Source organism: Oncorhynchus nerka, linkage group LG22 (assembly GCF_034236695.1).
Source record: "Oncorhynchus nerka isolate Pitt River linkage group LG22, Oner_Uvic_2.0, whole genome shotgun sequence".
Taxonomy (NCBI): Eukaryota; Metazoa; Chordata; class Actinopteri; order Salmoniformes; family Salmonidae; genus Oncorhynchus; species Oncorhynchus nerka.
The window spans coordinates 73,705,174-73,729,562 of NC_088417.1; the positions used below are offsets into that span (position 1 = coordinate 73,705,174).

At 41.4% G+C, this 24,389-nt stretch overlaps 1 protein-coding gene across 2 annotated transcripts; it reads right to left on the bottom strand.

Annotated features, from left to right (window-relative positions):
• Window positions 1-22,756, bottom strand: LOC115105674 (myelin protein zero-like protein 2). 2 transcript variants are annotated; one of them, XM_029627960.2, is made up of 4 exons: window positions 22,607-22,756; window positions 7,219-7,388; window positions 6,814-7,024; window positions 1-6,698 (listed from the first exon to the last, which is right to left on the bottom strand). In XM_029627960.2, exons 2-4 carry the CDS (start codon window positions 7,366-7,368, stop codon window positions 6,421-6,423), a joined length of 639 nt encoding a protein of 212 aa, XP_029483820.1. In that variant the 5' UTR covers window positions 7,369-7,388; window positions 22,607-22,756; the 3' UTR covers window positions 1-6,420. The 2 variants fall into 2 exon arrangements, with proteins under 2 accessions (XP_029483820.1, XP_029483819.1); XM_029627959.2 differs by lacking the exon at window positions 22,607-22,756 and adding an exon at window positions 22,234-22,469.
• Window positions 22,757-24,389: the final 1,633 nt, after the last annotated feature.

Here is a 24,389-nt window from a genome sequence, read left to right on the forward strand (position 1 = left end):
TCATGTTTTTTTGTTGTTTCTTTTTAATTGTTTTTTTGCATTTTCCAATTAAGAACATTCAAAACAAAAGTGAAAAGATATTAGACAACGATAGGACAAAGTGACAGTAACAGACGAGCGTAACAAAAATAAAAAATAATTATAATTATATAAACAAACATACAATAAGAAAAAAAAGAAAAGAAAAAAATAACGAGACATTGGATCACCTGCCGTAGGCTACATATTATACGTTACGTGTGAAACATTATGTGAGGATTATATATAGATTCAATCAATGAGATGTGGGGGGAGATTCTCCATATAGTCAATAAAAGGTTGCCAAATTCTGTAAAATATCTTTAACTTATTCCTCAAGCAGTAAGTGATTTTCTCCAAAGGGATACAACTATTAACTTCCGATAGCCACATTGCAACTGGCAGGGAGGAATCCAATTTCCATTTCAAGGCAATACATTTCTTGGCAATCGCTAGCAATATTTCTGTTAGCTTTATAGTATGGCTTTGCCTAAGATTGGTGTTAGTAAAGTTACCCAGTAGACAGACCTCCGGGTCTAAAGGGAATGCAACCCCGTGAATTGAGGATATGGTATCGCATACCCCCTGCCAGAAACCATGTAGTTTTGAACACTGCCAAGTGGAATGGAGGAATGTTCCTTCATCTGAGCCACATCTAAAACATAGGGAGGAGATATCTGGGTTGAACTTGTGCAGTCTAGATGGGGTGATATAGAGCTGATGGAGGAAATTAAACTGGATCAGTCTGTATCTGGAGTTCAATGTGGATGTAACACCATCCCTGCATAGGTCACTCCATAGATCCTCATCAAGATCAATACCCAGATCTTTCTCCCATCTAAGTCAGGGTTTATCTAGCCCAGGCAGTGTTAGTCCTGACATAAGAACATTGTAAACACGGGAAATGGTCTTGAACAGTGGTTGGTCTGCGTGGCAGAGTTGTTCAATAGGTGACATCTTAGGTAGGTTCCATTGTCCCTTGAGAGTCACCCTAATAAAGTTTCGTAGTTGTAGGTAGCTAAAGAAGTCCCTGTTAGGCAAGTGGTATTTCTGTTTCAGCTGATCAAAAGACATAAGAACTCCCTCCCCGTAACAATGTTCCAGAAGAGTGATCCCCTTATCAGACCATGGTCTAAAGTTACTATTCTGGAAAAACATAGGGATCAATCTATTGTTCCATAAAGGGGTTTTAGGGGAAAGGAATCCCCCTCGTCCGAACAGCTCATGCAGTTTGCACCATGCCAGGACAGAATGTATGATTAAAGTCTGGTTGTCTGTGATGGTTTTTATAGATTTTCTGTCCCATTTGTAAAACAAATCTACCCCAGTGTCATCATTTACCTCAAGCTTTTCAATGTTCAACCATGAGGGAGAGGGACCATTTATTATTTTTTTACCTTTATTTTACTAGGCAAGTCAGTTAAGAACAAATTCAGGGGCAGAACGACAGATTTGTACCTTGTCAGCTCGGGGATTCAAACTTGCAACCTTTCGGTTACTAGTCCAACGCTCTAACCACTAGGCTACCCTGCCGCCCCATTGTCAAACCTAGACTGTGCAGCCCAGTAGTACATTCTAAAATTGGGGAGGTTTAAGCCCCCTTGACTGTAATCAAGGGTCAGTTTATCCAGGCCAACCCTAGGGGTTTTGCCGTGCCAGATACACCGTCTGGTCAGCTTGTCGAGAGATGGAAAAAATGCTGCGGGAACAGGGATAGGGAGAGATTGAAACAGATATAGAAACCTGGGCAGGACATTCATTTTAATTACATTGATTCTACCCAGTAGAGTGAGAGGTAAGTCCATCCATTTACAAAGGTCAACCTCCACCTTTTGCAACAAACTGGCCAGATTGAGTTTATAGAGGTTGTTCAGATTACCATCCACCATTATGCCCAAATATGTGAAGCCCATAGGCGACCATCTAAAAGGAAACTTGTGCTTGATGGTCAAAGACAGACAACGGTAAGATTTCGCTTTTATCAAAATTGACCTTATATCCAGAGAAAGAACTATAACACTGTAGTAGGATCTGCAAGTGAGAGAGGGAGTGTTCTGGGTTTGTTAGAAATAAGATAAGGTCGTCCGCAAAGAGTGATAATTTATGGGTATGGGGGCCCACCCCAAAGCCATGTATGTCAGGGCACGTTCTAATAGCCTCAGCCAACGGTTCGATGGCGAGGGCAAAGAGGTGGGGGCTAATTGGGCAACCTTGTCTGTTCCCCCATAAAGAGGGAAAGAAGAGGAAGTAATCCCATTGGTAGCAATCCTAGCTTTAGGAGATTTGTAGAGTGATTTTATCAAATTTACAAACACGGTACCTAAACCGAACTTTTCCAAGACGCGAAAGAGGTATGGCCATTCAACCCTATCAAAGGCCTTTTCAGCGTCGAGGGAGACTGCGACACTAGGTATTTTGTTTTTGTTAGCAAGGTGAATTATATCAAAGAACCTTCTGAGATTATTGGAGGACAATCTATTAATTATGAAGCCAGTCTGATCTGGGTTGACCAACAGGGGAAGACATGACTCCAGTCTCTTAGATAGCATCTTGGTGACCAGTTTACAATCTGTGTTAAGGAGAGAGATTGGTCTATAGGAGGCACACTTTAGCGGGTTTTTCCCTTTCTTGTGGATTACAGTAATCACTGCTTGAGTGAAGGACTCTGGAAAGCAGTTGTCTTCTCTGGCTTTTTTAAGTACCTCCATAAGGTAGGGGACCAACAGCTCCTTAAATTCTTTATAGAACTCTGGAGGGAAGCCATCCTCCCCAGGAGATTTATTAGAAGGTAAGGATTTAATGGCCTCCAACAATTCAGGAACTGAGAAGTGTTCACTCAGGCGCTCGCTGTCTTCCCCTGACAAGCATGGGAGGTTGAGAGAGGAGAGAAAGGAGTCAATCTCTGATAGATCATCGCTTGATTGGGAAGTGTAGAGGTCTTCATAGTATTTCTTAAAAGTATTATTAATTTCAGTAGGGTCGAAAGATATCTCATTAGTAAGAGTTTCTATGGCATTAATTGTCCTCTTACTTTCCTCTGCTTTCAGTTGCCATGCCAATACTTTGTGAGCTTTCTCTCCAAGCTCATAATAACGCTGTTTTGATTTAGTGATGGCCCTCTCAGCTTGATATGTGTTCAGAATATTATATTTAAGTTTTTTATTTACCAAAAGCCTGTATAGATCTTTAGTCGGGCCTCTTTGGTAGGTTTTCTCTAGCTCTGAGATTTCAGATTCAAGGGCACTCAGTTCCGCACCGTGTTTTTTCTTCAGCCCTTTAGTATAGGAAATAATCTGTCCCCTCAGATAGGCCTTCAATGTGTCCCAAAGAATGAAGCTGTCAGGAGCAGAGGGTTTGTTTGTCAAAGTAAAAATATTGATCTGCTCTTTGATGAATGCACAAAATTCAGGTTGCTTTAGGAGTGTAGAATTTAGTCTCCATCTATATGCTCCATTTACCTTGGTAGGAATGGAGATTGATAATACCAGAGGAGAATGGTCACTAAGCAATCTGGGGAGATACTCGACATCTAACACTCTATGAAACAGTTGTGTCGAAAGATATCTCATGTTTTGAGGGAGTGTGCAATTGGCATGCTGACTGCAGGAATGTCCACCAGAGCTGTTGCCAGAGAATTTAATGTTAATTTCCTTACTATAAGCCGCCGCCAACGTCATTTTAGAAAATTTGGCAGCATGTCCAACTGGCCTTTCTATTTCTATTATTTTTCTCTATGCATTGTTGGGAAGGACCCATAAGTAAGCATTTCACTGTTAGTCTACACCTGTTGTTTACTAAACATGTGAAAAATAACATTTGATTTGATCAGGAGAACGCAGTTTCCAGTCAACACCATAGGGTGTTATGGGGCTGGCTGGAGGCAGGATTTGATCAGATAGGACAGACATCAGATAACTGTAGAGCCAAAAGGCAGGAGACCTGAACCAGCACCTCGTCTCCGGCTAGAATGGACTGATGATGTCTTCATGTTTGGGCCAGTGACATCTTCATGTTTCTCCTAAACTGAAAGCCATACTTGTGTACTGTAGGAATGAGCGGCAGGATCCACCGGGTAGGACCATATGACCATCTCTCAAACACTGTTAGGAGTGTTCGTTCTCTCTCTCTCAGCACAGTGGGATACAACATGGCCATCACAGTCACAATCCATGTCTATGTGCATCAGATGAGGAAGATTCAAACATAATACAGCCTTGACCTCCAGTGTCATTCAGATCACATAGCTCTTCCAGTCTCATCAGTAGGTGAAGACGCATAATCAATTTAACCACCAAAATCAATAGCTACGTCATTATGATGAAAATAAAAGGATTGAGTACTATACACTCATTGAACCTGCCAATATTGATATTTGGTCTAATTGTGGCCAATTAAAGCTTTACTGCTAACATTCCACCCTCTTTGCTCGAGGCTTTTCCAGCCCTATCTGTACCTGGCTTAGTCATCCTCTACACACACACACACACACACACACACACACACACACACACACACACACACACACACACACACACACACACACACACACACACACACACACACACACACACACACACACACACACACACACACACACGCGCGCGCGCGCGCGCGATAGTGTATGGATTTGGACAGCAGCGAGGGCCCTGCATTGATGTACCAGATTTCCATAGGCAGAGTAAGAAAGAAGGGGGAAACCTTTGAGACCACAACACCCATGATCCTCAGCATGGACCCAGAAAGAGACAGATGGAACGGCTTCCTTCAATGGACACGTTGGGCACATCAGATCACAAAAACTACATAACACATGGAAAACAGGCTTCTTGGAATTGTGGGGTTCTTCTTCTGCATTCAAAGGTGATTGACAGTTTTATGTCCAGCAGTAATAGGCAGTCATTTATGCTGTCATTGTTGCAGGAAGCAGGAGTGCTTTCACTGAAAGCTCCTGGCCCAGGAAAGCTTCCACCAGCCCTATTTACCTTGAGCTTAGCCCTTAGCCACCCCTAGATACAGGGCTTTCACCAGCACTAGCCCTTACTGTAGCCTACCCCAGATAGAACAGGTTTTTAAAAATTTAAAAGGGTTTCACTGACAAAATTCACAACGGGACCTTAATCATAACCATAGAACACACTCACAAATCTGCTGCCAAATATATTTACATTATTCCCAAATGAATGTTTGGGCCATTAGCTCAGTTATAATGTTGATTATTCAAGTGTTAAAATAATTCTGTAAATGAATTTAGAACAAAATGGCTACCAAACCAAATGTAATGAAACAGATGCCACCACATCAAGAGACTGCTGCTGGTGTCATTTCAGCCATATCTAATAAGAGTAGTCATCATACTACATAGTCAAAATACAATCACATAGTAGGATTTGGCGGTACGCCGTATATACCGTATCCCGGGGTATTTCGAAACAACATCAGTATGATTTTACAATACTGTCAATAATGTTTTTTGTTTTTATAAATTTGAATATTAGTACTTTTTAAATAAAAACCTGCATTCAACTTGTGCACTAGGTAATAGATAAAGCAGAAAGTGTTAACCATTATGAAGCTTACCAGTACTAGTTCCCAAAACAGCTGTTTGAGCAAGTCAAGTGTGTTTGTTTACAAAGATAGACGATGAGCAAAATGGGAGCTTCATGAGGTGAGTCACCCCTACAGCACAACTTAAGTGAAGTGATCAAGTTACAGCTGTTTGCCAGCTATGCATCTTATAACTACTAAGTTAACTATCTAAGATGTACCAAATAAATTATTTCCAGCTGGGTCCTGCTACTTTACTAATGCCAGCTAAGTGGCTACCCTTAGCTTGCAAGATCAAGCTTCTTGGTAACAGCAGCAGACACGATCCCGTCCTGAAATAAGATCCCTGCTGTCTAATATATATTTTGTGCATGCTGCATTTCGAGATACAACTTTAGGAGCTGGTTTGTTAATAGTAAAATGTTCGCAAGCGTTCGTTAGCATTTACCTAGCATCCGCTATGGGGATTCCTTAGTACTTTTTGCATTTTGTTAGCATTCTGATAAGTGATGTTTTTTTGGGGGGGTTTTACATTTGAAAAGAAAATACTGTATATCCTGGGATGGCACAGTCAACCCAATCACATAGTTGTCTGTAAAAAACATTAAGTTCATAAAACAGTACCTGACATTAAAACTAGTGGAATGTACAGAGATCCCTAATACTCATATTGAGGGAGGGATGAGTGGAGGGTAGAAGAAAGAAGGACACCGACCAAAAAAATGCATCAGTCCATCCAAAATAGTGGTCCTGGACTGGCCAGCCCCTCCAGTCAGAGACCAGTCCGTCCTGACAGAACGCCTCCCCACACCAGTCAGCAGAGGTAGAGAGGGAGACACGCCCCTGACCCCTGACCCATCACCACACTGTAGGGTCCTTACGCTCCTTCTCACTGGCCTTCAGCTTTTTCTCCTGTAGGATGTTGGCCTGCAACTCTCTCTCCTGTAGAACCCTGGCCTGTAGCTCTCTCTCCTGCAGCTCTCTGGTTTCCTGCAGTTTCCTCCCCTGCAGCTCCATGTCTGTGTTGGCATGGCGGTTGCGGTACTTGAACACCATGAAGAGACCCAGCAGCACCAGGACGATGGCGATGGATCCCCCGATGGCTGCAGCCAGGATGCCTATATCAGAGATGGAGACTGGAAGGAGCAGCACAGCCAGCACACACACACACACACAAAACAATACATTAGTCCATGCTAAGGTTTCTATGCAACACACCAGTGTGAGTGAGTGACTGACTGACTGACTGACCTTTGTGGACAACCCTGAGGGTGACCTCTCCATTGATGCCGTGGACGTCGGGCAGGTTGCGGACCTGGCAGGTGTAGGTCCCGTTGAAGGTGAAGGGGACTTCATGCAGACTGATGGAGGCGTCCTGTCTCAGGATGTCCCCTGACCACACTGCATGGCCCTTAAACCGCCCCTCTGTAGGGGGGTATGCCATCTCCTGGTAGTAAAACACCTGACACACACACACACAATTATGCACTGCTCTAAAATGTTGATGTTTTAGGTAATACTCTGCTAAAAAAAAGCCTCCATGTCTATCCAGTAGTCAAGCTGGTTTACGAGGCTAATCCAGTCTCCCTCCTAATTCAGACACCTTCCTTGTTTGACAACTGTTAGTTCTGCTTCCAGTGTGGAAAGGACACCTACCGACTCCTCAGCTCCCTGGTTCAGGGGACGGAAGTTCCAGGAGACAGCCACAGAGGAGTGGGACACTGGGTGTTTGGACTTAAAGGTGCACTTCAATCTCACTTCTGTCCCGTTCAACGCCTCCACCTCCTTGGATGTGAAAATCTCCATCCCAACGACTCGCAGCACACCTGACACACAGAGTGGACCCAATGAGACACGTAAGCACAGCTTACTGTGTTAACACTACATTATATACACAATAACCCTGAGAGTAGCATGAGCAAGCACCTTATCAAAGTCCTCATAGAACATTTAGAGCACACTATTAAACACAGAAAAATTGATTTCGCTATTTTGACCATGAGAAGGTTGATAGTGGTTTCCGCAACAACCATGTCTGTTTACACATCTTCATTCTAAACTTGGTCCGCTCTCTTCAGTAAACACAGCCTCGACTTCCAAAAAGTGAAGTTGTTCGTTGACTACACTTTTCAAATCCCTGGAGCTGTAGCGTAGCTCAGTAATATGTGTACCCTCCCTCAAACGCTTCAACCTGTACTCAGTCAAACCCTTCAAGCGTGTTATCTCGCCTACAGTACTTTGTGCGGTCCAGTGTGAACCAATCACCATAATGATCTGAGCTAGAGTTATAAATCACACCCGAGTCAAACACAAACTGAATGAACATATAAACTATTAAAAAATATATCAAATTAGAAAGCAGGTGGTTTGGCCCTCCATTGATTCACTCAGCACGAGGTCTTCACAGACCCGAAATTCGGAGATTCGGCCCGGGTTGGGTCCGGGTCCTAAATTCAGACTTCTGTCTCTGATCTGGGTCGGGTCAAATATAATTTCCATGGATCTTAATTTGCAATTAAAATTGCCTACTGGACCCGATTGGACTCATCCTCAGTTAATGGAATGTGTGTGAGGTGATGAGAACTGCGCAAGCTTGTTATTGTCAGCCATTTGCAACTCAATAAAATGTATAGCTTATGTCCAGCTGAAACTGGTTCCGGCTGCTCACCTCACATGTGCCTGCTGCCGAGGAGGGAGAGAGAACGAGTGAAAGGAGCCGTGGCTACTGTTGATTGAGAATATGGCAGCATTTTTCATTGAATTAAAAGAAAAGTAAGAGGAGAAAGAGTATAGTGAAAAGAAAACCCAGAGACAAGTTTTATTTGTATTGGTTTTTTAAAAATGTTATACTTAATTTGATATTTTATAAACAATACAAAACATATAGTCGTGGCCAAAAGTTTTGAGAATGACACAAATATTAATTTTCACAAGGCTTGCTGCTTCAGTGTCTTTAGATATTTTTGTCAGATGTTACTATGGAATACTGAAGTATATTTACAAGCATTTCATAAGTGTCAAAGGTTTTACTGACAATTACATGAAGTTGATGCAAAGAGTCAATATTTGCAGTGTTGACCCTTCTTTTTCAAGACCGCTGCAATACGCCCTGGCATGCTGTCAACTAACTTCTGGGCCACATCCTGACTGATGGCAGCCCATTCTTGCATAATCAATGCTTGGAGTTTGTCCAAATTTGTGGGGTTTTGTTTGTCCACCCGCCTCTTGAGGATTGACTACAAGTTCTCAATGGGATTAAGGTCTGGGGAGTTTCCTGGCCATGGACCCAAAATATCGATGTTTTGTTCCCAGAGCCACTTAGTTATCACTTTCGCCTTATGGCAAGGTGCTCCATCATGCTGGAAAAGGCATTGTTCGTCACCAAACTGTTCCTGGATGGTTGAGAGAAGTGACTCTCGGAGGACGTGTTGGTACCATTCTTTATTCATGGCTGTGTTCTTAGGCAAAATTGTGAGTGAGCCCACTCCCTTGGCTGAGAAGCAACCCCACACATGAATGGTCTCAGGATGCTTTACTGTTGGCATGACACAGGACTGATGGTAGCGCTCACCTTGTCTTCTCCGGACAAGCTTTTTTCCGGATGCCCCAAACAATCAGAAAGGGGATTTATCAGAGAAAATTACTTTACCCCAGTCCTCAGCAGTTCAATCCCTGTACCTTTTGCAGAATATCAGTCTGTCCCTGATGTTTTTTTCTGGAGAGAAGTGGCTTCTTTGCTGCCCTTCTTGACACCAGGCCATCCTCCAAAAGTCTTTGCCTCACTGTGCGTGCAGATGCACTCACACCTGCCTGCTGCCATTCCTGAGCAAGCTCTGTGCTGGTGGTGCCCCGATCCCACAGCTGAATCAATCTTAGGAGACGGTCCTGGCGTTTGCTGGACTTTCTTGGGCGCCCTGAAGCCTTCTTCACAACAATTGAACCACTCTCCATGAAGTTCTTAACTTCTTCGATATAGGGGGCGCTCTTTTAATTTTTGGATGAAAAACGTTCCCGTTTTAAACAAGATATTTTGTCACGAAAAGATGCTCGACTATGCATGTAATTGACAGCTTTGGAAAGAAAACACTGACGTTTCCAAAACTGCAAAGATATTGTCTGTGAGTGCCACAGAACTGATGTTACAGAAAAAACCCAGATAAAAATACAATCAGGAAGTGCCACATTTTTTGAAACCGCCTCATGGCAATGACTCCTTATATGGCTGTGGAGGAGCTAGGAGTCAGCTTACCTTTTCCACGTTTTCCCCAAGGTGTCTGCAGCATTGTGACGTATTTGTAGGCATATCATTGGAAGATTGACCCTAAGAGACTACATTTACCAGGTGGTCGCTTGGTGTCCTCCGTTGCAATTATTGCGTAATCTCCAGCTGCAGTACTTTTCCGTTTGCTACTGAGGAGAACCCCAACTGCCACGAAGGATTTATCATCGAATAGATATGTGAAAAACACCTTGAGGATGATTCTAAACAACGTTTGCCATGTTTCTGTCGATATTATGGAGTTAATTTGGAAAAAAGTTTGGCGTTGTAGTGAATGAATTTTTTTTTTTCTTAGCCAAAAGTGATGAACAAAACAGAACGATTTCTCCTACACAAATAATATTTTTGGAAAAAATGAACATCAAATCAAATCAAATTTTATTTGTCACATACACATGGTTAGCAGATGTTAGTGCGAGTGTAGCGAAATGCTTGTGCTTCTAGTTCCGACAATGCAGTAATAACCAACAAGTAATCTAGCTAACAATTCCAAAACTACTACCTTATAGACACAAGTGTAAGGGGATAAAGAATATGTACATAAAGATATATGAATGAGTGATGGTACAGAGCAGCATAGGCAAGATACAGTAGATGGTATTGAGTGCAGTATATACATATGAGATGAGTATGTAAACAAAGTGGCATAGTTAAAGTGGCTAGTGATACATGTATTACATAAGGATGCAGTAGATGATATAGAGTACAGTATATACGTATACATATGAGATGAATAATGTAGGGTATGTAAACATTATATTAGGTAGCATTGTTTAAAGTGGCTAGTGATATATTTTACGTAATTTCCCATCATCTAACTGAGTCTCCTCATTGAAAACATCCGAAGTTCTTCAAAGGTAAATTATTTAATTTGGTTGCTTTTCTTATTTTTGTGAAAATGTTGCCTGCTGCCAGCACTATGCCATGCTAAACTTACACAAATGATTGTCTAGCGTTGGCTGTAACGCATATTTTGAAAATCTGAGATGACAGTGTTGTTAACAAAAGGCTAAGCTTGTGTTTGAATATATTTATTTCATTTCATTTGCGATTTTCATGAATAGGAAACGTTGCGTTATGGTAATGAGCTTGAGGCTATGATTACGCTCCCGGATACGGGATTGCTCGACGCTAGAGGTTAATGATCCGATAAATGGTTGATTTACGTGCAATCTTACTGGCAGCAATATCCTTGCCTGTGAAGCCCTTTTTGTGCAAAGCAATGATGACGGCACCTGTTTCCTTGCAGGTAACCATGGATGACAGAGGAAGAACAATGATTCCTAGCACCACCCTCCTTTTGAAGCTTCCAGTCTGTTATTCAAACTCAATCACCATGACAGAGTGATCTCCAGCCTTGTCCTCGTCAACACTCACACCTGTGTTAACGAGAGAATCACTGACATGATGGAATCACTGACAGCTGGTCCTTTTGCGGCAGGGCTGAAATGCAGTGGAAATGTTTGTGGGGGATTCAGTTCATTTGCATGGCAAAGAGGGACTTTGCAATTCATCTGATCACTCTTCATAACATTCTGGAGTATATGCAAATTGCCATCATACATACGGAGGCAGCAGACTTTGTGAAAATTCATATTTGTGTCATTCTCAAAACTTTTGGCCACGACTGTACACATGACATCATACAAATATCAACTACATCACACTTGCCCAGACCCACTAGCACCCCACATCTCCAGCTTCCGCATCGCTGTAAGCCACATGGCCTCAAACTGTACCATTTTGTTGTTTCTCTCCGTAGCCCACACACTTTCAATTTTTAGATAAAGCATTTTACTTTTCCATTGTGTGAATGATGGAGGATTGGTTGATTTCCAGTTAAGTATATATGTTGTTTTTAAGATGATTGACGAGATAAGTATTGTCCAACCCATCGGGTATCTCACTTCACCCTCATATGCCAGGTCTTGAAATGCATACAGGCGGATTAAAAGGTAATTGACATTGTAAAAATTTAATAAAAACATTTCCTTCTGACAGCCAACTTTATAACTCCACTCATAACTTTTGGACTTTATAACACTCCCTGAAGTCATGGATTATTGAGTCCTTATTAGTTTTACAGTTTTGATATTGTAGTGGATTAAGATGAGAAGACCGTTGGCATGGCCAAATGGACTGCGAGCACTATTAAGGTTAGAAGCAATTTCACTTACTTTCGTATTCATTATAATGATTATTATTAGAGGTCGGCATGGCCGATTAATTAGGCCCATTTCAAGTTTTCATAACAAATCGGTAATCTGCATTTTTAGATGCTGATTATGGCCGATTACATTGCACTCTACGAGGAGACTGCATGGCAGGCTGACCACCTGTTACGTGAGTGCAGCAAGTAGACAAGGTAAGTTGCTAGCTAGCATTAAACTTGTCTTATAAAAAAAACAATCTTAACATAATCACTAGTTAACTACACATGGTTGATGATAGTACTAGTTTAACTAGCTTGTCCTGCGTTGCAAATAATCAATGTGGTGCCTGTTAACTTATCATTGAATCACAGCCTACTTCGCCAAACGGGTGATGGTGTACCTAACCATGAACATCAATGCCTTTCTTAAAATCAATACACAAGTATATATTTTGAAACCTGCATATTTAGTTCAAAGAAATTCATGTTAGCAGGCAATATTAACTAGAGAAATTGTGTCACTTCTCTTGCGTTCTGTGAAGCAGAGTCAGGGTATATGCAGCAGTTTGGGCAGCTTGGCTCGTTGCGAACTGTGTGAAGACCATTTCTTCCAAAACCGTAATTCATTTGCCAGAATTTTACAGAATTATGACATAACATTGAAGGTTGTGCAATGTAACACCAATATTTAGAGACTTGTGGATGCCACCCGTTCGATAAAATATGGAACGGTTCCGTATTTCACTGAAAGAATAAACGTTTTGTTTTCAAAATGATAGTTTCCGGATTTGACCATATTAATGACAAGGCTAGTATTTCTGTGTGTTTATTAGATTATAATTAAGTCTTTGATTTGATATTTGATAGAGCAGTCTGACTGAGCGGTGGTAGGCAGCAGCAGGCTCGTAATCATTCATTCAAACAGCACTTTCTTGCATTTGCCAGCAGCTCTTCGCAATGCTTGAAGCACAGCGCTATTTATGACTTCAAGCCTATCAACTCCCGAGATTAGGCTGGCAATACTATAGTGCCTATAAGAACATCCAATAGTCAAAGGTATATGAAATACAAATGGTATAGAGAGAAATAGTCCTATAAATTTCTATAATAACTACAACCTAAAACTTCTAAACTGGGAATATTGAAGACTCGTGTTAAAAGGAATCACCAGCTTTCATATGTTCTCATGTTCTGAGCAAGGAACTTAAAGGTTAGCTTTTTTTACATGGCACATATTGCACTTTTACTTTGTTTTGAGCCATTTTCTTTGGCCAAATTAGGTTCCAACTGTAATGTTGTGTTTGGCGCAATATAGGGCTACTAGCACTCAAACCATAAAAATGTAAAACCAAAGAGGGAGTGAGATGCAAAAAACTTACACGCCCACATCATAGCTAAGAGTGGGCGACAGCTCATTGCTCACTCTGACACACTGAGTTCTGCCTTCAAGGTATGATTTCATCCATCTCAAGGCATCAGGGGAAAAGTTGAACTTGGACAATTTTGTGATGAGAATCTCATGGTTAACAGTATCAAATGCCTTCCTTAGGTCCAGAAACACAGCCCCAACAATGCCCCCTTTGTCCATCTTGGACGTCACATTTTCCAGAAGAAAGCAGTTGGCCGTTTCTGTGGAGTGTTTCACTCTGAAGCCAAACTGCATGGAGTGTAATGTGAAAGGGCTGTTGTTGAGGTGGGCAATTAACAATCCCTCCCGCCTGCACTGGATGCGGATAACTAATTAAAACAGTCTTCTTGGGTATGACACTACAAGCTTGGCACACCTGTATTTGGGGTGTTTCTCCCATTCTTCTCTGCAGATCCTCTCAAGCTCTGTCAGGTTGGATGGAGAGCGTCGATGCACAACTATTCTCAGGTCTCTCAAGGACATTCAGAGACTTGTCCCGAAGCCACTCCTGCGTTGCCTTGGCTGTGTGCTTTGGGTCATTGTCCTATTGAAAGGTGAACCTTCACCCCAGTCTAAGGTCCTAAGCACTCTGGAGCAGGTTTTCATCAAGGATCTCACTGTACTTTGCTAGATTCTCCCAGTCCCTGCCACTTAAAAACATCCCTACAGCACGATGCTGCCACCCCATGCTTCACCGTAGGGATGGTGCCAGGTTTCCTCCAGATGTGACGCTTGGCATTCAGGTCAAAGAGTTCAATCTTGGTTTCATCAGACCAGAGAATCTTGTTTCTCATGGGCCGAGAGTCTTAAGGTGCCTTTTTGAAAACTCCAAAACGGGCTGTCATGTGGCTTTTACTGAGGAGTGGATTCCATCTGGCCACTCTACCATAAAGGCCTGATCGCCGACAGCTGAACGGTGATGTTTTTAATATGCTACACATCAAAACACAACCAATATTATTTTTGTAATTGGTTTCAGGCAGAATTTAAGGGCACGTAACTGTGGATCATTTGGCCAATAGGCCTATCGCTCGTTTATTTATGGCACTGACAGCGCCCAGTCAGAGGTGTCTTTCTCTCTCTCTACTCACTCAGTCCCAAACCAGCACTGGTTTGTTTGGGTCTTTTTTTCCCCACGTGCCTTTTCGGAACGGGTCTGACTATCCTCGGGTCCACTCGCAACAGACCTCCGTTTAATTTGTTTTTTATAGAAATAGGGTCAGGTGGGAAACCCACGGACAGGTCCAACTTTTGGACCCATGAAGACCTCTACTCAGCATTCCATTGTGTTTATATTTGGCAGTCTGTGTGTGTGTGTGTGTGTCACTGTCTGGTTAATGATACCGGCAGGTGGCTGGTTAATGATTGTAGGTCTTCAGTCCAGAGGTCCACGTTTGAGAGCCTGAACCAGCCAGGAAGTATAAAAGGATTCTGATAAAGGTAATAAAAAAAATAAAAAAACATCAAGTGTTCTGGCAAACATGAAATCTTCCATCTGTACCCATTGGCACCACTCTGAAGTGTCGATTAGATTTATCTCCTTCAGGAGTTCGGCAGGGTAGGGGCTCGAGACAAACAGGGATTAATACCAGCCATGTGCATTCCTTTTTCCTTCATGCTCTGCCTCATTGCCCTGATAGCCCTGTGTTATGGATTAAAACAGTCAGTCACTCTTAATCCTATCCACCCTGTCATGTCCATGGGCAGACAAGCAAAAGATCAGTAAAAAACACTGTAGAAAGTATCTGAGCTGAGGGAACCATCCTGGCGAATCACTGTATTGTAACAAACTACATTCACTACCCTAGAGTAGACATGACAGCACTAAAATCAATCAACCCGATGGCTGAGCTTCACTTCCCAGGCAGACTTCAGAAAGGCCCCTCTCTGCGCTCCCTGATTGGATGGAATTCATGTGATGACAGATGTGTTGTATTATTCAAACTAGAGCAGCAACACATTAGTACTTTGAGTACAGGGAGGAGAGATAGTCCTCCCATGTCCTTGAAAGTATAACCACACAAACAAAACAGACATTTACAGACTGGATGCTTTCATATAAAACACTGGGTGTGATCCACTAACTCTTGGCTGAGTTGCCTCAAGGCAGAGCTAGTCAGAGTCAGATCCAAAGAATAAATACAATCTGCAGCACTAAAGACACTCCCCTGCTTCCTGATATCGGACAGAGCTATAGGGCGTATTATACACATCAGATAGGTTCACAGTACAGACTTTCATATTCATACATCAATACCTGGCCTTCCATATCCATCTAACAATTATCCAGTAGGACAATAACTTATGATCACTATGAGCTTTGGCCTGATCAATCTGAGAAACATGTCAGAAATGTCAACATATACTGCATGTCCAAGCTATTCTATAATGATAAAGTATAAATCAAGAGTAGACTACTTATTATCAAGATTGTGGAAATTAGATTGGGGTTCTGGTCACCTGACCGGTAGCCATCTGAGCCTGACAGTGGCAGAGGCGGGACCAAGTCACTATTATTCGAGTCACAAGCAAGTCTCAAGTCACAAGGTCGGAGTTCTCAAGTTGAGTCCCAAGTAGAACGGGTCAAGACTCAAGTCAAGTCCAAGTCGTGCATTCTATGAGCAAGTCAAATCGAGACTCAAGTCAAGTAAAAATAAAATCGATACATGCAGCGACTTGTTCAACTACAAATCTTTGTCTATGTATTAAGACAGCCCTTTTTGTCATTTTGTCCACAACACATTTTGATTAGCATTTGTAATTGTAAAACTTGTAGCAGTCGTAGGGGCATAAAATCAGCAGAAGGCAAGGCAGGTTGACGTGCTCAGAGTAGATTTATTTATAGGTCTTGGTGATCCAATTGTGAAAGCGCCATTTCATACAAAAAGGCAATTTCCATATCCATTGTTACATTGGTACATTAATCTTAACCAAACTTCATGATTATTAATGATGGTTCAACACAATGCATACATGGAACAATACATTCTCCTATTCCATGTTCTGACTCCAAAGCGAAGGGTGCAGGCCATGTAGCCTATTTCTATGCGCACATAGGCGCGCGTGCTCCTATTAAGCACAACGAGGATAACAGAGGCACGGAACTCCGACATAACCCAGGAAATATGAACAAAAGGAAACCATATATTGAATTAAATAAACAGAACTCCTACCCCGTGAATCTTGTGAACGGCCATGTGCACAATAAACATTGCGTCCACTCAAAGGGAACAAAATGGTTGGCTAAATGAAAATGTATTGTAGGCCTATCAAACATGAAATGTCTACATGTTGTAATAAACGGTACCAGGATGGAATGAAACGCTAGCAATTATTTTAGTATTAGATATAGATTTACCACACAGGGCCAATGAATTTAAACATGTGAAAGCAAGAGCAAACATTTCAACAAGAGAAAAAAAACCTCCATTGGCTGGTGTTTGGAGAGCGGCGCCTATGCTGAGTCTTTTCCACAGTAATAACTCATTTTAAACAAATTCCAAATGAAAGCTTCATAAGTAAATCATCAATTTCAAGCAATTGTTACATACCAAAATACCAGTAGGCCTATGCTAGTATTTGTTGCCCCACTGCTGATGAGCTTGCAAAGTAAACAGTTAATATTCTTGATCACCAACATTGTTTTGAGCTGCATATTTATTTATTATGGCAATACTCTCTACCTATAATTTGACATTCTTCCTCTATGGATTATTGGCAATCACACAGGTATTTGCTCTTTATTAAAAAGCAACAGGACCGAATGACTTTCTTATTTTTCTCCATTCACCCAGTGGGTCAGACGATGGGCACCAATCACACCACGAATTCTCTTCAGGTATTCAACCTGAACATCCGTCGTTACCCCTGTGAAGACTCCTTTAAACGGGTGCTCTCCTCCGAAGTCCAAAACACAAATTTTGTTCGGATTCTTTTGAGGCCCACTGCAATCTTCCTCTGTTCTTCAGAAATACAATTAATCAAAATAAGCCCACTCCTGGCCACTGACAGACTCCAGACTCCTGGCCACTTTTTTCCAGCGCATACGTCACCATTTGACACCCGAAACGGGTTTCACATGCATCCTTACTAGAGGTCGACCGACTATGATTTTTCAACGCCGATACCGATTATTGGAGGACCAAAAAAGCAGATACCGATTAATCCGCCGATTGTTTTATTTGTAATAATGACAATTACAACAATACTGAATTAACACTTATTTTAACTTAATATAAAACGTCAATAAAATCAATTTAGCCTCAAATAAATAATGAAACATGTTCAATTTGGTTTAAATAATGCAAAAACAAAGTGTTGGAGAAGAAAGTAATATGTGCCATGTAAAAATATGTGCCATGTAAAATATGTGCCATGTAAAAAAGCTAACATTTAAGTTCCTTGCTCAGAACATGAGAACATATGAAAGTTGGTGGTTCCTTTTAACATGAGACTTCAATATTCCAAGGTAAGAGGTTTTAGGTTGTAGTTAATATAGTATTTATAGGACTATTTCTCTCTATACCATTTCTATTTCATATACCTTTTGACTATTGGATGTTCTTATAGGCACTATAGTATTGCCAGTGTAACAGTATAGCTTCCGTCCCCCTCCTCGCCCCTACCTGGGCTCGAACCAGGAACACATCGACAACAGCCACACTCGAAGCATCGTTACCCATCGCCCCACAAAAGCCGCGGCCCTTGCAACGCAAGGGGAATAACTACTCCAAATCTAAAAGCGAGTGACGTTTGAAACAATATTAGCGCACACCCAGCTAACTAGCTAGCCATTTCACATTGGTTACACCAGCCATTAGGCTGATAGGCTTGAAGTCATAAACAGCGCTGTGCTTGCGAAGAACTGCTGGCAAAACGCACGAAAGTGCTGTTTGAATGAATGATTACGGGCCTGCTGTTGCTCAGTCAGACTGCTCTATCAAATCAGACTTAATTATAACATAATAACACACAGAAATACGAGCCTTTGGTCATTAATAGGATCGAATCCGGAAACTATAATTTCAAAAACAAAACGTTTATTATTTCAGTGAAATACGGAACCGTTCGGTATTTTATCTAACTTGTGGCATCCCTAAGTCTAAATATTCTTGTTACATTGCACAACCTTCAATGTATGTCATAATTAAGTAAAATTCTGGCAAATTAGTTCGCAATGAGCCAGGCAGCCCAAACTGTTGCATATACCCTGACTCTGCGTGCAGTGAACGCAAGAGAAATGACCATTTTACCTGGTTAATATCGCCTGCTAAACTGGATTAGTAGTTATAACTAGTGATTATGATTGATTGTTTTTTATAAGATAAGTTTAATGCTAGCTAGCAATTTAACTTGGCTTCTACTGCATTCGCGTAACAGGCAGGCTACTCGTGGAGTGCAATGGTTAGAGCGTTGGACTAGTTAACTGTGCGGTTGCAAAATTGGAACCCCTGAGCTGACAAGGTGAAAATCTGTCGTTCTGCCCCTGAACAAGGCAGTTAACTCACAGTTCCTAGGCAGTCATTGAAAATAAGAATGTGTTCTTAACTGGCCCAAAAATACCGATTTCCGATTGTTATGAAAACTTGAAATCAGTCCTGATTAATCGGCCATTCTGATGAAATGGTCGACCTCTAATCCTTACTCAAACGCATCCCGACAAGAAGCGATTTATTATCATTCATACATGTATCCTCCACTCCAATTTTAGACAATTTCCTTTTTGTTCCAGCTTTCGCTACTACTATTGTCCTGTCAGAACACTCGACTTCACCAACTGTCCTCAACACACTGCTTGATTCAAACTCAGCATCCACTTCCACCATCCAAATTTCAACCGGAATCTCCAACATCCCTCATAATTTGACGTTCGCACTGCACCCAATCCTATAGCTGTACAGCAAATCAGCAATCCGTTCGCTCACCACCCAACCTTTGTTGATTGACAGTTTGCTGGTCAAATCAGAGTGCGGAGTGTGCGTTTCACTAGCCAATCTGTTGCAGGTTTTTTTTTCTCCAAGTGCGATGCTGAGGCTACTGTCTCTGGCTGCGTGTAGAGTAAAAGGTGCTGCATGGTCAATCCGAAATTTGCTGTGGCCTTACAGAATTTACTGTGATAGAGCCTATGCAGAAGTCAGGGCATTCATACTTCTTGCTCTTCACGGAGTAGAGCTGTTGTGAAGGAAGTTGTCAACGAAGTGAGTTTGTGTTTATACAGGACCTACCGCCCCCACCTACCGTCAATGCAGAGCTATACGGTGTTATACATTTAAAGAGACGGGCAATGCGGTAAGGAGCTTGATTTGGACTCTGCATGCCTCCGAAGGCTTCACAATTGCGTCACACCCTCCATATGGAGCCTCCAACCACATTTTCAGATCAAGTATAAGGTACTAGGTAACTATCCCCCTGTAATTCAGATTAAGACCACAAGATGTCACCAAATTATTTCCCCAACACTTTCCCTGGCTGCCACCCCAGCTAGCACAGTGGATCTGGGCCGATTCCGGCTGAGAGTCAGACTCGGCCGACGTCATGTGGCCCGAGTCTGGGCCGCCTTAAGCAGTATTACTTGTGGCTAGGATGCGGGGATTGAGCTCAGGCCGATTCCGATGTGAGTTATCTGACCCGTATTACTTGGGCCTCAAGCCGATTGGGGCTACTCTCTGGCAGATGATTACACGGACCGGACTGCTTTATAACATTTTATTATTTATTTATTTTTCCATATTTTCTCATTGTTTCTGTGATTTATTTTACACAGCATTTTATGTCATATAGCCAACTATGTTTTTAAGAGAGAGCTTTTCAATTGGCATCTCTCCCCTGTTTTCAGTCACTGGATTAGGTGTGAGCAGTGCAGGAGGTAGGCTAATGAGTTGTGCTCCAATTTTACTGGGAATAGCTATATTTGTGACCTATGTACAAATTAGAATTGTGCAATAAATCAACATTTTATTTGTCACGTGCCAAATACAACAGGTGTAGTAGACCTTACTGTGAAATTCTTACTTACAAGCCATTAACCAACAACGCAGTTAAGAAAATATTTACTAAATAAACTAAAGTAAAAAAAATAATTAAAAGCAACAAAAAAATAACAATTGTGAGGCTATATACAGGGGGTACCGGTACTGAATCACGATAAGGGTGTACAGATTAGTCAAGGTATGTAGGTATGGGTAAAGTGACTATGCATAGATAATAATCAGCGGGTTGCAGCAGTGTAATAGTCCCAGTGGCCATTTTATTAATTGTTCAGCTGTCTTATGGCTTGGGGTTAGAAGCTATTTGGACCTAGACTTGGCACTCTGATACGTCTTGCCGTGCGGTAGCAGAGAGAACAGTTAATAACTTCAGTGACTGGAGTCTGACAATTTTTTGGGGCCTTCCTCCGACACCGCCTAGTTAGTATATAGGTCCTGGATTGCAAGAAGCTTGGCCCCAGTGATGTACTACGCACTACCCTCTGTAGCACCTCACAGTAGGATGCCGAGCAGTTGCCATACCAGGCGGTGATGCAACCGGTCAGGATGATCTCGATGGTGCAGCTGTAGAACTTTTTGAGTATCTGCGGACCCATGCCAAATCTTTTCAAGTCTCCTGAGGTGGAAAAGGCATTGTCGTGCCCTCTTCACGACTTTGTTGGTGTGTTTGGACCATGATAGTTTGTTGAGGATGTGGACACCAAGGAACTTGAAACTCTCGGCCCTCTCCACTACAGCCCCGTCGATGTGAATGGGGGCATGTTGGGCACACCCTCAGCAGAGCATAAGACAGTTGCCACATCAATGTTACACTGAATTAATGAGTTAAGTTATTAAAATGTTATATTCCATTCCAATATTATATTCCAATTCATATTTTTTTAAATTAATTATAAACAACTATTGAAAACCTTTTGCTCCTGCATGTCATTTTAAAGACTACTGTGATATAAAATCTTGTATTATTCAAATAATATTTAGTGCAATTATACATAATGGATATTATGGAAAAGGAACAACGAAAAGATCAAAGAAAATGTATGTACAGGTGACTTAAAGAAGGACTTTACATCAAATCTCCTCAGAGTTTGGATATTAATAGCGACATGTGCAACACCATTTCCCCCAATATTTTATTTAAATAATTAAAATAAGACCACTAGACTTAGCTTTTAAGTATTACTTACTAAAGAATTTCTAAATAAAACTGATTAAATGGATTTTAACACATTTGAGTGAAACCCTATGCCATAATCTTCTACCAGGCACCCCATGGGAGGGCCATTTACCCTGGTACTTAAAAAGAAAAACACCCCTTTTCTAAAAGCAATATATTATGAAATGGCAAAAAAAGTGTAAACTGTAGCCATTTGTTTCCCTTTATAGTTTATTCGCCTTAACATGACCTTCTTCCTATATATACTTTTTCTAAACGTTGCTTTGTGTCAGAAATTAGACATTGTTCTTAGGGGAGGTAGTTACTTCCTAGTACCCTGAATTGGCTATAATCCACAAGACTCTGTACCACAAAATGAGCGACAAAACATTACAAAACCTGGCAAGATCATTTCAAGTCTCAAGTAATTTTATGTTCTATTAAGTGGAGTCTCAAGTCATCAAATGTGTGACTCGAGTCCACAACTGGACAGTGGTGTCAATGTGATTCGTGAGCAAGATGACTGCTGGAGCCTCTGATCAATGTTTTGACTGAATAATAATAGGCCTAAGTGTTCATGTAAAGCTATAAATTATCAACAATATTCATTTGATTTACTTGATCATACAGAATAGCGACTAATTGCCATAGGACTGAACACAGAAATTAATGAAGTAACTTCGAACTCACCTGGCACTGCGAATAAACCCATAAGCGCGAGGAACTGTTGCCATGTCCGATACATTGGATTGTCAGTTTGTCCAGGCCTCAAATACACCGACAAACTTTCAAAGAGTTACTAGAAACCTCCAAAAGTGAACGTTTTAAGGATAATTCAGGCGAATACATCGACAGGTTTTTGATAAAGAATCCTAGCTCTAGGACTCGGAAGTTTGACACTCAAAGGCCGTGTGCGTGCACTCGGGCTGTAGGCGGAGTCAGCATTATACACCTTTTGCCTTTGGCGGACTGGTGGGAGGCGAACGCTGTTGTAAAGCATGTTTGAGTAAAACCTGTTTTTATCCCCCCAAAACTGTGCAAAGTATTAATACTGCTGGCCTACCTTTACTTGTATCCTAGACTTGATGCAATTAGGATATGTCCAAACTGTCCACTGCTGCTCAAACGTCTTTTTTTTCTTTAAAAAATAGGCTACTGAGGCAAAATCATCTTGAACATTTTCCGTTTTCTACCCCCGTCATTTGCGCAGAGGCAACGCATTAAGCATAGCGTACCTATGCTGCCCTACAAAGTGAAACAGAAAAATAGCTTCAAAGTTGTTTTGCTAGCCAGACAAATATATTGTAGGTAGATCATTGATAATGCACTGATGTATCATCTTATTATGTAGTCATTTGTATTCATATCAATCATAACCACTGATTTCACCTATGACCCATAAAATGCAGATACTGCAATCTGCCTTTGAATGACCTTAAACAACTGCACTGAACAAAAATATAAACTCAACATGTAAAGTGTTGGTTGAAAAAAAGCACAAAAAGCTTATTTCTTAAATTTTTTGTGAACAAATGTGTTTACCTCCCTGTTAGTAAGTATTTCTCCATTGCCAAGATATTCTATCCACCTGACAAGTGTGGCATATCAAGAAACCGATGACCATTACACAGGTGCACCTTGTTCTGGGGACAATAAAAAGCCACTCTAAAATGTACAGTTTTGTCACACAACACAATGCCACGGATGTCTCAAGTTTTGAGGAAGCATGCAATTGGCATGCTGACTGCAGGAATGTCCACCAGAGCTGTTGCCAGAGATTGAATGTTCATTTCTCTACCATAAGCCGCCTCCAACGTCGTTTTAGATAATATGGCAGTACGTCAAACCAGCCTCACAACCACAGACTACGTGTATGGCGTCGTGTGGGCGAGTGGTTTGCTGATGTGAACAATGTTGACATTATGGTGGAGGTTATGCTATGGGACCAGCAGATGCATATCTGTATTCACAGTCATGTGAAATCCATAGATTAGGGCTTAAAGATTTCCTCATATGAACTGTATATCAGTAAAGTCTTTGAAATTGTTGCATGTTGCGCTTATATTTTTGTTCAGTATATATGGGTAATGCAAAAGTAAAGTGCAGTATTTACAATCTAAATGTATTTATCCATGTTGTTGTTTTTCTGTTTGATGGAAACTACATTCCAACTGTATTTAATGGTTTTATGTAGTAATGTTTTCATGTTTTGAATTATGTATTGTAGTAGTAACCCTCAAGCATGTATACTGTAGTTAGACCTAAAGTGTATTTGGAAAGTTTTCAGACCCCTTCACTTTTTCCACATTTTGTTACGTTACAGGCTTGTTCTAAAATGGATGGAATAGTTTTTTTCCCTCATCAATCTACACACAATATTCCATGATGACAAAGTAAAAACATTTTTTTTTTTTTTTGGGGGGAAAAAAAAAAAGGAATGTCACATTTACATAAGTATTCAGACCCTTTACTCAGTACTTTGTTGAAGCACCTTTGGCAGCGATTACAGCCTTGAGTCTTCTTGGTTATGATGCTGCAAGCTTGACACACCTGTATTTGGGGAGTTTCTCCCATTCTTCTCTGCAGATCCCCTCAAGCTCTGTCAGGTTGGATGGGTAGCGTTGCTGCACAGCTATTTTCAGGTCTCTCCAGAGATGTTCGATTTGGTTAAAGTCTGGGTTCTGGCTGGGGCACTCAAGGACATTCAGAGACTTGTCCCGATGCAACTCCTGTGTTGTCTTGGCTGTGTGCTTAGGGTCGTTGTCCTGTTGGAAGGTGAACCTTCACCCAAGTGTACTATTTTCTACATTGTAGAACAATAGTGAAGACATCAAAACTATGAAATA